The sequence below is a fragment of the Aulostomus chinensis genome, chromosome 3, assembly GCF_037954235.1.
Source record: "Aulostomus chinensis isolate RoL2024-O1b breed Wild chromosome 3, RoL_Achi_v1.0, whole genome shotgun sequence".
NCBI classification, from domain to species: Eukaryota; Metazoa; Chordata; class Actinopteri; order Syngnathiformes; family Aulostomidae; genus Aulostomus; species Aulostomus chinensis.
The window spans coordinates 21,141,631-21,155,092 of record NC_141322.1 but is presented as its reverse complement, the minus strand read 5'-3'; the positions used below and the strand labels follow the sequence as shown (position 1 = coordinate 21,155,092).

The following is a 13,462-nucleotide window of genomic DNA, read 5'->3' as shown; positions in this document are numbered from 1 at the left end:
CCCAGTGCATCGTCAACTTCACTGCTGAACTCACAACACGCGCTCTGCCTTAACCCTTGCTCGCACATTCTCCTCTTCACTCCCTCTTCCTCTCTTTGTTGTCTGTCCCTTTTCCTCCTCATCTGTTCTCGCTGCTTATCTAAAGCTCTCTCTCTCTTTCTCTCTCTCTGAATCTTCATATCTCTTATCTTGACATTACTCCACTTTTCTGTAATGATGCCACAGTCCCCTCTCCTTATGTCGGTTCTCAACCCATCCCAGGCCCCCTCATCCACCCAATCCAGCTGTGTATGACTGAATGTTCTGCTGAGAACTCACTCATACAGCTGTGCTCTTGTCTCATGTGCTGTCAGAAGGTTGGGCCTTCAAGTGACAGACAGCTCTCAGATAGAAGGGCAAGCACTATGTCATCATGGTGACTGCAGAGCGATTTAAGGAAATGGAGTGATAAGAGCAGAGTGGAGGAGGCTCAAGCCTGAAGGAGAGACTGGCATTAAAGCAGTGTACCAAGATTCATGGACTTCAGATTTATGCAGATCAGTGTGAGAATATTCCTGCATTCACTTATGTGTGTGCAAGTGTGCACATGTGCCTGAGTGCATGTGCACACTTGCAGGTCTGTAAGAAATGTATTTGTGCTGCTTCTAAACGCTCATTAAATCATACCACGCTGACTGCAGTTGTGTTTACGTCTGCGTGGTTTTGTGTTTGTGTTTTTTTTGTTGAGAACTACACACGCTCTGTGTTACATTATGACATTATTTCAAAAGCGGTTGCTTTGCTCTTCTTTTTCTGCCAGAGATTAAAAATAGCAACATTCATGCTCTCTGAATGTACTTTCCCTCCAGGAAGTGTGCGGCTCCATGTGCCTGTCATTGGCTGCACTCCATCACGTGGCGTCATCTTCACAGGCTTCTATTGGCTGGCACCTGTGGGCCACTGTGAAGAAAACCTTTTCTGACAGGACCCAGGAGCCCAGAGGAGTTGCTGGAAACTGGGAGAAGGACACTGTCGGTGGAACCAGGAGAGCAGTGGAGGGCTGGAGAGTTGGCATCACTCAGGCTGTGAGCTCAGAGGTGGTAGGATGTGACCTCCCCCGCTACAGCGAACATCAGGAGAGATCACATGGCTGAAAAAACTGTAGCTGAACATGAGTGAGGGCCAGGAGAGGCCAATGATGTCCAGCAAAGACACTTGAATGTCAGGATTTACATGAAGCGTAAATTAAAATGACACTTAAATCAATAGCACTTTGTTTTCATGTTGCTACTAAATTAATTATTTTAGGAATTAAATCAAAACTTGGATTCAGGTTTAGAATATTTTTTACTTTTCCATTTGATCAGAAGATATTAATAAACTATGCACTTCATGAATATTGAATGAATTTCAAAATGATTTAAATTTTAGAGTTGATGAATTTCAAGTTAATGGCTGAAGTGGTGATAGTCATCTCCCCATTTATGTGGTGACAGCGTCCTCTGGTGGTGAATGTTTCAAATGCAACTACTCTGTGATAGGAGGCAGTCTAAAATTGACTATTGAAATGCTGCGAGTGTTATTTATGCCAAGTATGCAGGATAAAAACTTGCTAATATGCAGTTTATTGTGTCAGTGTTATTGTTAATACCTCATGTCAAGCAATAGACAGCACTGATTAATTGAGCTACAGTAGCTAAAATTTATAGATACTCAGAATCTGAAAATACCTATTAACTGTACAGGTATGTGTATTATCTCTAATCAATATATTTTATTTTGATTTGGCTTCCTCTCTTCATCCCATCTAGAATGGCACTGTATAATGATTCCTGAACTAACCCCCCCCTCCCCTCCCCAAGTGGAAGACTCCGGACTCTACCACATCACCAGCTGCTGGGTGAAATTATTATCTGAGAGCATCTGTCCACCATCACTCCAGAAAGTAGGAGAAACTTCTGCCTTCTTTTTTGTCTTAACGATTGTCAACTGTTCAACAGCCGTACACTGTATGCTGAAATATGTTTCCACATGAAAACAGTTGAAATTGAAGTCATTTAATCAGCCCCCCCCCCCCCCCCCCACACACACACACTAATCCAGCCATTCATGAACAGATTATATTTAATGCCTCAAAAATGTCAAATGTTCTCAAATGTCCTGGTCAGATGAGTGAAACCAGTTGTTATTTGGCTTGTATTTTAACTCCCTTCAGCTTGTAGAGCAGCAGGTGACCAGAGGAAATGGAACAAATGTACTATCATAGATTATCCTCTGGATGGCAGGCCTGTCCTGTTAATCCTGTCAGATGGTGGATGCAACATGGACCGGCTCCAAATCTAACGTAGAGGCATCCGTACACTGTTAAGAATTCCTTAGCAGAAACTCAGCAGAAACTCCTCATCCCTCATTCAGCAGCTGCGTTTCACATAATTCATAAGCAATGAAAATATGTCAAGGCAGTTATTTGAAGATGTCAACTCATATTGAACTCTCTGGCATTTTCACAAAAATGTAGCATGATGCTATATTCCATCCAGCGGAAGTTACAGCTAATCATGTATATAGGTCATCTTCAACGCGACAGAGTTGAAAAATATTACAGATGCGTCATTTTCTTTATGTAAATGAATGAAATGACCAATAATGCGAGTTCCAGGATTCTGCAGTGTATTTTTACCCTCAAGGTTTTTTCAAATATTCTCTCAGGGTCTGTAAATTGGCGGCAGAAAGCTTCTGCGGAAAGAACATAGTGTCCTCAACCTATGGAGCATTACAATGCCAAAGACAAAAAGAAAAAGAGTGAGGTACTGAGCTCCTGTACTAAGGAGAGACGGCTAAAGTTCCATCCTTTTCCTTACTGAATTTCAATCTAAGAGGCCAACACCATTCAAAATATTCTCCTTCCTTTCTTATCTTTCTTCATTTCCCTTTCTGTCTTCCTCTCTCATTTCAATTTTGTACAGTGACATAAATAGAAGTATTTTTTCTAAATAGCAATAAGAAATAAATACAAACAGAACATTCATATGGTATTTAATGTGTGTAATGACAAAAACTATTAACAAAAAGTTAAATCTTAATAAGAAAGTTTAAGTTTAATTACACTTTAAAATAGAGTTTAAAAGAATAATCCCACAAATTACATGCGTCTGTCTCATTCCTTGTTACTTTTCCATCTTTCCACTTCCTTCTCTTTTTTTGGGCTTTAAATCTAATAATAGAAAAAAATAAATGTGAGTCATTGAAACAAAGGTTTTTTTTGTCCGTATAAATGCAGTATTTTATTGTGAGTAAATAACAAAGAAACATCACCCACCAACTTTGAATTATGAGATCGGACATTCAAAGCCAAAGAGAATCAGGGAGAGACGCTTCAAATGTCACCCTCCTCCCAATTACTCCGCCGCCCTCCTCCCAAAGAAACCACACACATACACACTCGTGTTGATTTTAGCCACATGTGAGGTACTTAATGCCTGACCAGTAACCATAACCTCAAACATGCACCCCAAAATAGTGTTCTACTATTCTGTCCACAATTATCAGTTTTTTAGTCTCGACTGTGTCCCCTCAAAGTACTTTAAGTCAACCACACACACACACACACACACACAGACTAATGTACATCTCTGGCTCTGTGCCACACCTCCGCCATCTCTGTTCCACAGTAGCCAATGAAATAAGTGCCATTCAATTTTAGCAGAAAAACCCCGCCCATGTCACTGGGTCCCCACCCCCCCTCTGTGTCTCACTATATGTGTGTGTCTGCCTATGTCTGTTTGTGTTTGTGTGTGTGTAGTGTGTCCTTGTGCAGCTGTCTACATACCTGATAAATCCAGCTTCCCCTCCATGCTCTCTCTCTTTCTCTCTGTCACTCTCACACACACATACAGCTGCTCACCCCTCCAACCCTCACGCTCACACACATTCACAAACTGAGGCCCACATCTCTGTTGCTGTGGAACGGGACATTTTGCCCTCATGGAGGATTACCACAAACCCGACCAGCAGACAGTGCAGGCGCTGAGGAACATCGCCAGCCGTCTCCGGATCAACTCAATTAAAGCAACGACTGCAGCGGGCAACGGGTGAGTGGACTTACCGACTCTCACGCTAGAGATTTAATATACAAACATGCACAAGTAAAGAAGAAGACAATTGCAAACTTCATCTTTCTTTGCAGTGCACATGAATGAACTCCGGCGCTCCCTTACTGTCACATCATACTGTACATGCATGCAAAGATGCACACACTCAGCCATACGCATGCATGAAGGGGAAAAGAACAGCATGTTCTGCCTTTGTTCTTCTTTGGTCCACTGGCTGCATCCCTCCAACAGCCGTAGATTTGGAGAGCGCTCTGCATCCCCTCTCAGCTAAATGAATGAAAAATGCATAAATAATTATGTTTTACATAACAGATCTGCTTTAAATGAGTGAATAATTCACATAATTTCCCATTGATAGAATTTTGAAAATTCGGCTTTATGTATTGAAGTTCTTTTAAAAAAAAATGTTAAGCTTTTTTTTTCCCGTTAAATATTGATATGGGCTGGCTTTTGAATGTGCCTTTTGCAGAATGGGGCACAGTAGACTACCACACGTAATGCTTGGTTTGCGTTAGGTTACATTGATGCTGCAGGCATGAGTTTAACAGGAAATAATTTAAAATTTTGTCGAAAAGTTGAAATATTGTATCAAATCTCCTCTTAATAGTCTGTTTTGAATTGTTTTAGCATTTCTTTTTAAACATGTAATGTAACCCCTTTTTTATTATAAACATACATTAAGATATTAATAGCTTAGATGTGCTTTTATTTAAATATTCTCACTCCTTAAACAACTATGTGAAAGCTAAAATGCTATATTTGAAGTATCGAGCGGTTTATTCGTCAAAGCCCATCCCCCTTTTGCTCTGAGCCGCTGTGTCAACGAGACACTGAGAAAATAAACTCTGAGGATTATGTGACGACGTGCTTTAGCCTATAAACATGTTTCTCTGATTTTACATTGACTGGATCCTCGTGTAGGTTTACAATGTGAGAACAGAAAATTCACAAATCGCATTATTTCATTTTTTTTATACTTCTCACGAGGGTGTGTATTCTAAATATCACTCTAAATTAACATTTCTCAACATAAGTGCATGGACTTTGTCTCTAGTTACAATTGTGCAGTGGTGTTAGACCATTACCAGCCCATCTTTGGGGGTTTCCTCTATCTTTCTGTGACACATGAGTGATAAAAGCACCCTCTCCTCTGTCATCCAGACATCCCACATCATGCTGCAGCGTGGCAGAAATCATGTCTGTACTTTTCTTCCACACCATGAAGTACCGCCCTGAGGACCCACGCAACTTCAACAGTGACCGTTTCATCATGTCCAAGGTGAGAACCAGTGGTCAGTCATTTCTGCTGTGGCATGCAGGAGAACTGTAAACATTTTTCTTGCATTATTTGATTTTTTTTTTTTTGTGTGAAAAAAACATATGGATTTATTTGTTGCATTCCATAGGATCATGCTGCCCCAGCCTTGTACTCCATGTGGGTTGAAACGGGCTTCCTGAAAGAGAGCGAGATGCTCAACATGTGTCAGGTTGACTCGACCCTGGAGGGCCACTCAGCCCCTGTAAGCTTTCTCATTAAGAACAAAGGATGCATCTCTGTTTTCTCTTACACTCGCTCATGCATGTGATTTGTTTTATTTCAGAGGCAGCAGTTTGTGGATGTAACCACTGGCTCCTTGGGACAGGGACTCGGTGTGGCCTGTGGGATGGCTTATACTGGGAAATACTTTGATAAATCCAGGTAATGTCTCACAAATGAGCGCGCATAATCACCAGTAACATCAAGTTTATGATAAATAGCATTTGTGACTACATGAATTCAAATGACTTGGAACGTGACAAAATTTAGTGGTACATACAACACAGAAAGCCTCAATATTTTTGTGTGCTGGTGCATTTCTACATTTCGCCATTTTACCCCAGGTCTATATCGCTGCTTCTTTCAAAGGATCAGGATAGTCTGCATTGTGGGTGTGGGCTGCGGCTACATGCTCTGCTGCCACGATTCTTCTGCTCTAATAATCACAGGCCCAGCAGTCATATCTCACTTATTTTCACCATCCCAGCAGATTTAAGCTCCAAATTAAATGCAGACATTGTGCCCTCAACCGTGCGTCTGCCCTCACTCTATTGTTCTAAATCCTTATTTCGAACCAATTCTATCTCATTATTGTTTTTTTTTTTCCAATGCGTTGAAGAGAAAATAAAAAAAAAAAGAAATTGCACACGGTTTTCAATATATGTAACATATATGGTCTGAGTCTAACCCATCAAGTATTATTTGATGGGAAACTGTAACATGAGATGATATCTTTAATGAAATGGATTCTTGGGAAACGTGTTGAGAAGCAGGTGTGAAATTCAGTAGCTGCAACTTCAGGCATTCAAGCTTGTAACATGTCACTGCTGGTTAACCCAACTGTCAAATAACGAAAAAGGAATTAATTTTACAAGAAAACTGTGGAAACACCACTCCCATGACATACCTCGATCCTTTGTGTGCTCACTAAATGTAGAACTTCCTCCTCTCCTCGTCCACAGCTATCGTGTTTTCTGCCTGCTGGGTGATGGTGAAATGTCAGAGGGATCTGTGTGGGAGGCCATGTCGTTTGCCTCCTACTACCAGCTAGACAACCTGGTGGCCATCATGGACATCAACCGCTTGGGCCAAAGCGACCCTGCACCCCTGCAGCATCAAGTGGAGAAATATCAGAAACGCTGCGAAGCTTTTGGGTAATAGTGTACACGACTATGTGTTGCCTGTGCCTTGTGATATGAAGTATACTAAAGATATTTTACACACGTGCAGGTGGCATGCCATCATTGTGGATGGACACAGTGTGGAAGAGCTTTGCAAAGCTCTCAGCCAGGCGCGTCATCAGCCTACTGCCATCATTGCTAAGACCCTCAAGGGCAAAGGCATCCCAAGTAACTGCTACTCTCAAATGTACAAATATTATTTCTTGGATCTTATAAAAGCAACTAATATGATGTTGTGTGTATGTGGTCTCAGCTGTAGAGGATAAGCTGGGTTGGCATGCCAAAACTCTGCCAAAAGACATGGCAGAGTCGGTCATGAAGGACCTGCAGAGCCGCATCATGACCACCAGCAAGCACCTGTATCCTCCTGCTCCCGTAGAGGACTCCCCTCCTGTCAGCCTGAGGAACATCAGGATGCCCACCGCTCCCAATTACAAGCCTGGGGAAAAGGTTCGTCATAATCGCCACCTAGGATGCTCTACTAACTAACTAACTATGCAGTACTCACAGAAATAAATATTTAAGTTCTTCATAAACCAAGCAATTGATTGATTTTGTACTTCCTTTTATAGATCTCCACACGTAAGGCATATGGGATGGCGCTGGCTAAGATAGGCCGCTATAATGAGCGTGTCGTGGTTCTTGATGCAGACACAAACAACCTCACCTACTCAGAGATTTTCAAGAATGAGCATCCCAACCGCTTTGTAGAGTGCTACATAGCTCAGCAGAACATGGTATGGTGCCCCACGAGTGGATTTTAATATTTATTATCTACATATTATATTTTGATCTGTATTGATATATATTGCAAAGCCCTCTGTGTCCTATTGATGTGGTCGTTTGAAATAATCGCTTTCGAAAATCAGCTCTGATTGGCTATAATTACACACTTACGTCTCACAGCTGGGAGTCTGAGTCTGTGTTATTAATTATGCAGGAATACTGCCTATTCATGATGTCAAGATGAGTAAAGACTGATTTCATTCCTTACGTGGCTGCTGACACCGTCTGTTAGCCTGCACCCTTCCTTCACCTCTGTCATTACGGTCCCTCAGTTTGGTGATGAGTAATTTAAGGGGACCAGAGCAGATATTAGCTGCTGTGGCTGCAACCGAAGACAATTCCAATCTAGGTCAGGCATGTGTGTGATGTTAAGTAGTCTTGACAAGTGTATTCAGAAGTAAAATATTAATCAGGGTGGAGGGTGGGACCATCTGGCTGAATGCATGAGAAAAGTCAATAGTTAAAGGGGCGGAACAAGGGTGGCTCATCGAAGTTAGACGGAAGCAAATTACATTTTCAATAAGATTATAAATGCAGCTTTATTGTATAAATGTTTTATAACATTTTATTCTGTGTGGATAAAATGTGGGAGGATTCAGTACGCAAGTGCAGCTTTAACAGTTTGGGGGGGTTTTTTGTTAAATTTTTTTTTCAACAGAGGTTTATCTTTCATTACTTTTGCACTTTCACAGGTGCTTAGTTTTTGCTTTTGTTAAAGTCAGGGAAGACGTTAGGGGATCGTGGAGAGAGGACAGAGGAAATTATTGTAAAAGAAGGTATTCCACTGATTCCACACATATGGGAAAATAAGCTTCAGAGCTTAAAAGCCAACTCCTGTCTCTGACTCTCTCCTTTAGCTGGTCTTTGGTTCAAAGACGCTTTGAAAAGCACTTTGCTGCCATAGATATTTGTCCCTCTGGCTGATATTCCAGAATCAAATGCATGTGACCAGTATCTTATTTGCTGCAGGAATGTTCTCTGATAGGCACTGAAGCAACAATGAACTGCTTTCCCAGGTCAGTGTTGCCATGGGATGTGCTGCCCGCGAGAGGAACGTTGTGTTTGCAAGCACTCTGGCTTCCTTTTTCCCACGTGCCTACGACCAGCTCCGCATGGCCGCCCTGTCAGAGAGCAACATCAATCTATGTGGTTCCCACTGCGGTCTGTCCACTGGTTAGTAAAATAAACAGTGCACACAAATCCCTGTCACACACCACAACCACAACCTTCACAGTGTATTTCCTCACACCAATGCTAGTCACTTCACAGCACGTGACCCCCACTCTCACTGAAGTCTGAATAAATACAATAATTGTCTGCGTGTGTGTGTTTTTGTGAGAGTGCTTTAGGTGCAGTCATGTCCTTCTCCCCTCTAATCCTGTGTTTTCCTTACCATTCACCTTCTCCGGCTTTCCAGCTAGTACTAAGTCCTCCCCTCTTTCTTCCCTCCTGTCTGCCCTGGAAGCTGTCAGCAGGGAACCAAGTGTCCCTCTGTTAGCGCAGGTACACTGCATGCAAAGTCCGTCTTAATGTCTGTGAACCTGCATGAATCTGCTCACCTGACTAGAAGATTACTAATGATCAGGCATATGAAATGAACTGTTCATGAATATATAATCCAGGAGAGGAAGGTCCCACCCTGATGGGGTTGGAGGACATGGCTATGTTCAGGGCCCTTCCCATGGCAACCATTTTCTACCCCAGTGATGGTGTCTCTACGGAGAAGGCTGTGGAGCTGGCCACAAACACAAAGGTAAAACCAGTCTTCTTAAATCGTTATGCGTCCGAAAAGAATATTTTTCTGTGCAACTGTCCCAACGGCGGTCCTCGTCTCTCTCTTCATAAAGGGTGTCTGCTACATCCGAACCAGCCGCCAGGACAGCCCCATCATATATAACAGCAATGAAGACTTTCATGTCGGACAGGCTAAGGTAAGGGAGTTACTTTTCTTACGTTGCCGATCATCCACGGGGTAGTTTTTGTTGTTGTTTAAAAGACACACATATCAAAACTGTAACATTTGTTTGTCAGGTGGTTTACCAGAACAAGGAGGACCAGGTGACTGTGGTGGCTGCTGGAGTGAATTTGCATGAGGCCCTGGCTGCAGCTGAACACCTAAAGAAAGGTAGAGTGTAGTAAAATAGATGATAAGACTTCATGTAAAGTCTTTAGTTGATATCTGCTACAGTAGATTTCATTTTTCTGACCATAGTTGATGAATGTGATACTTTTTTAAATTCACAATGTCTTAGTGAGATGTAAAGGTGCGCATCCTGACCATATTTCTTTCTTTGTGTGTGTAGATAATACTTGTTTAACCTGAGTCTAACACCTCCATATAGCTCTTGGCCAGAGAGCCCCTGTTGTTTTCTCTAATAAATGAATTGATCTTTCAGAGAGGATCTCTGTCAGGGTCATTGACCCCTTCACAATCAAACCACTGGATGTCAAAACCATCATTGACCACACACGTGCCACCAGGGGAAGAATCCTCACGGTGGAGGACCACTACTATGAAGGTTCGTTTGCTCATATTTGTTCAGCTCTTGCATATTGCATGAAAACCATCAACCTTTTCCAGAAACAAGCACCTCAGCATAACGCGTCCATGCTGCTGGGCATCTGCTATTGGTCCATATCATCGGGTGTGTTGCGGTGGCACGTTCCCATTGGCTCAGTGAAAGAGATGCGATGCGGTGGCGTTCGCTCATTGGCTGAAGGGGAGGCTGGCTGTTTTGTGCCCTCGTTGCAGACAAGGTTTCAGTACTGTGGTGCATTTCTAAATGTGAGAGGCAGAGTGCTGTCAGATTTCCTTAACTGAGCATGTGCCCAGGGGGTACTGTGTGACCTAGATAGCACAGGCAGCCATGCCCCCTGCCTGTGAAGACAGTGGGGATGGGTGATGGCACCGACATCACTAGACAAAAGATATCCAGCCGCTGGAGTCAGATGTTGGATAACTAATTCACTTTCACCAGGGATGGTAGTGGTTCAGTCACTGATGAAGTTGACACTGCATTCTTGATTCGGTGCACATCTGTTCTGTAGATAATAAAATTTTGCACAGACTTGTCAATCAAGCTCAAGAATTTTTTGTGTGTGTTTTTTTTTTTTTTTTTGCACTGCAGGTGGCCTCGGGGAGGCAGTGTGTTCAGCAATAGTCAATGAGTCTGGTTTCAACCTGCATCGTCTGGCTGTGTCCCACGTCCCCCGCAGCGGCAAACCACATGAACTGCTCAAGGTCTACGGCATTGACCGTGACGCCATCGCCCAGGCCGTCCGCAAGATGCTCAGCAGCTCTACCAATGCCAAGTAACTTTCCCCCTGCCCCACCCACATATGTGTTCACACACCTTCAGGTGAAGCTAAAAGATTCATGTATTTGATTCATATGGCACCCAGCTCTCCCTCACTGTCAGTTTCCCCTGAGTGTTTACTAAAGTAATGTGATTTTGTGCTGTACACTTTAAGGTAGACGTCCACATTTATCGTTCTTTCATGCATCCATCACATCACACACATCTACAAATACATATATTCTCACTGCTTAACATAAAACATTGACAGGAAACTTGTTCAGTGATCAAAATATGGCCATAACTGACTAAACGGGTGGATGCTCAACAAGCAAAAACAATACATTTTTACATGTTCAACATGAGTACAGCGTGACCTCATGTGTTTCTGAAAGGCTTTCTGATTGACCTCATTCATGGAAATGTTTTTTTATATGGTTCCGATACAGCTCTTAAAACTGGGTGGGGCGTAGTATTAAGGTAGTTGTCATGACAACAGTGTCAGAAAGACGATAAGTGAGTAGCTGTTTGTAGAACTTAGAGGAGAAAATATAAAAAAGAAATAACGTAGACTGAAAAAGAAAAGACACAAAAACCACAAATCACAATTTCAGATCATTTAATCTTTTGCATACAGCAAAAGTTGTATCATTTCTCTTCAGCACTGCCTTTTGTTTTTGATGTGAAAGTTACACACCCCTACGTTCATTTGTGCTAGCTGTACATTTGGACCCCACCAGCAGTGTGACGAAAACTATCGCGTGGCCAGTGGCATCATTCTTATTACACAAGGCGGAGGGTGGACAGCCCCTCCAGTGCTGATGAAGAATATGGTCGAGTGACATCTGACTTGTGAACCCAAGAACATACACGTTTTTGTTACTTTGAATTTTGTATGTTTCATGTAATAAAGCCCTCTACATTTGGGAGAACATCATTTTGTGTTTGTGTGTGTCCTTAACTTGGAAATGTGCTCATGTGTGTAATTCAAGTTTTTTTTTTTCTGGGGATATGCAGGACTATGATGGATGATAGCAAATTAGAACTTTTACAACACTTCTTCCGCCCTTCCTCAAATCCTGAGCCTATGTTTCTCCATCATTCCACAACTTGCTAATACATTTTATATTTAATATTTATGGGGGCAACATGGCTCGGAGGTAGAGGTGCCGTCTAGCAAATGAGGGATTGCTGGTTCAATACTCACCTCCCCATGTTGAAGTGTCCTTGAGCAAGATACTGAACCCCTGATTGCTCCTGATGGCTCTGCGACGGACTGGCGACCTGTCCAGGGTGAACCCACCTCTCGCCTTATGTCAGCTGGGATAGGCTCCAGCCCCGCGACCTTTAATGAATAAGCAGACAGAAGATGGATGGATGGATTTAATATTTATCATTTTTCATTAAAAAAATGTTCAGCTAAAGATCCGATGGTAAACTCTCTGGCACAAATATAACTTGAGGCGGATTAATCTAAAGTTAGTTTTAGTTAACAAAACTTTACCATTTGAAATCAGTAGATATTTAATTGCTGTTAAATTCACCCATTATGGTTATAAGCTCCTCCAACCAGGATCGAAGTCTTTGCTCACTGGGCCCCCAATAGTCAAATAACATTCTGGATCGCATGCATTACTTTAACTTGTTAACACACTTAACTATGCTGAAAATGAACCTTTGATGAAGTTATGGAGGAGTGGAATTTCCAGATTAGTGCCATGAGGGCAAAACAACTGGATTTCACATCCATAAGACATAATAAAATTTGTTTATGTTTGTGAACACATAATACTATCATATCTCGTGTGCTGAAAAGTCATGTGACTTTACCCAAATACAAAGAAAAAGCAAAGACCAACCGCTTCTGAAAAGAGTCAGAATAAAAATGTGTAAAAACAGGTTCAGTCATTCAATCATGCTGTTCACAGATTCCAAAGAATCAGTTGAAACTGGAACACAACAGTGAGTTATACAAAATAAATGCTTCTGTTAAAACTGTTAAAAGTCATGTTTATTCTATTAGATCATGAGAGTACATTTGTTAGCAGTGAATGTATGTTTTTACATCTTTATTTAAAAGTTAAAATTACATCTGTCCCTCCTCTGTCATAAGGAGAACCTCCAGCTCTACTGGTGTCAGCTGGCAGGTCTGAGTGACGACATATGAACTTCCGAACAAAATATACAGATTAGAGGCCCCAATAGGAAATGTCCTGAAACTGCAAATATGCAGCCTACGTTTGGAAGCAAATGACAGGCTACATCTGGCCCAAGGGCGTGATATTAAAGGTATGGTGAACAAATGCGGTTATGATTTGGCCTTCATGCATTTTTGTAATTCCGTCAAAATCATACCCTGTATTGTTTTACTTGGCTTGCATCCATGTTGACGGACATTCGCTCTGACGGGTCTACCCTTTAGGGAAAGGGCACAGGCTGGCAGAGGTATGATAGCAATAAATAGCATCATCAATAGCATAGAGAAATTTGAATGTAATTTGAATAATTTAGAGCTCATCTTACCAGAGATTATGCCCCCAGTCTCATACACTATTCTGGCAACAGCAAGAA

The 13,462-nt window shown here is 42.0% G+C and overlaps 1 protein-coding gene across 1 annotated transcript; it reads left to right on the top strand.

Annotated features, from left to right (window-relative positions):
* The first annotated feature begins 1,790 nt into the window (after nucleotides 1-1,790).
* LOC147268204 (transketolase-like) lies at nucleotides 1,791-11,828 on the top strand. The gene is made up of 15 exons (XM_086199576.1): nucleotides 1,791-1,924; nucleotides 3,876-4,070; nucleotides 5,253-5,370; nucleotides 5,498-5,611; nucleotides 5,693-5,790; nucleotides 6,591-6,782; nucleotides 6,859-6,977; nucleotides 7,063-7,259; nucleotides 7,382-7,546; nucleotides 8,612-8,768; nucleotides 9,218-9,348; nucleotides 9,443-9,526; nucleotides 9,627-9,720; nucleotides 9,992-10,114; nucleotides 10,724-11,828. The coding sequence occupies exons 2-15, from the start codon at nucleotides 3,964-3,966 to the stop codon at nucleotides 10,909-10,911; spliced, it is 1,887 nt and encodes a 628-aa protein (XP_086055702.1). The 5' UTR covers nucleotides 1,791-1,924; nucleotides 3,876-3,963; the 3' UTR covers nucleotides 10,912-11,828.
* The last annotated feature ends 1,634 nt before the right edge of the window (nucleotides 11,829-13,462 follow it).

Bases quoted from the DNA above. Each gene is read 5' to 3' on its own strand.
- LOC147268204 (XM_086199576.1), top strand. From the start codon at position 3,964: ATGGAGGATTACCACAAACCCGACCAGCAGACAGTGCAGGCGCTGAGG. The intron at 6,978-7,062 runs GTAACTGCTACT...ATGTGGTCTCAG, and splicing joins CAAGGGCAAAGGCATCCCAA to CTGTAGAGGATAAGCTGGGT. The intron at 9,349-9,442 runs GTAAAACCAGTC...CTCTTCATAAAG, and splicing joins AGCTGGCCACAAACACAAAG to GGTGTCTGCTACATCCGAAC.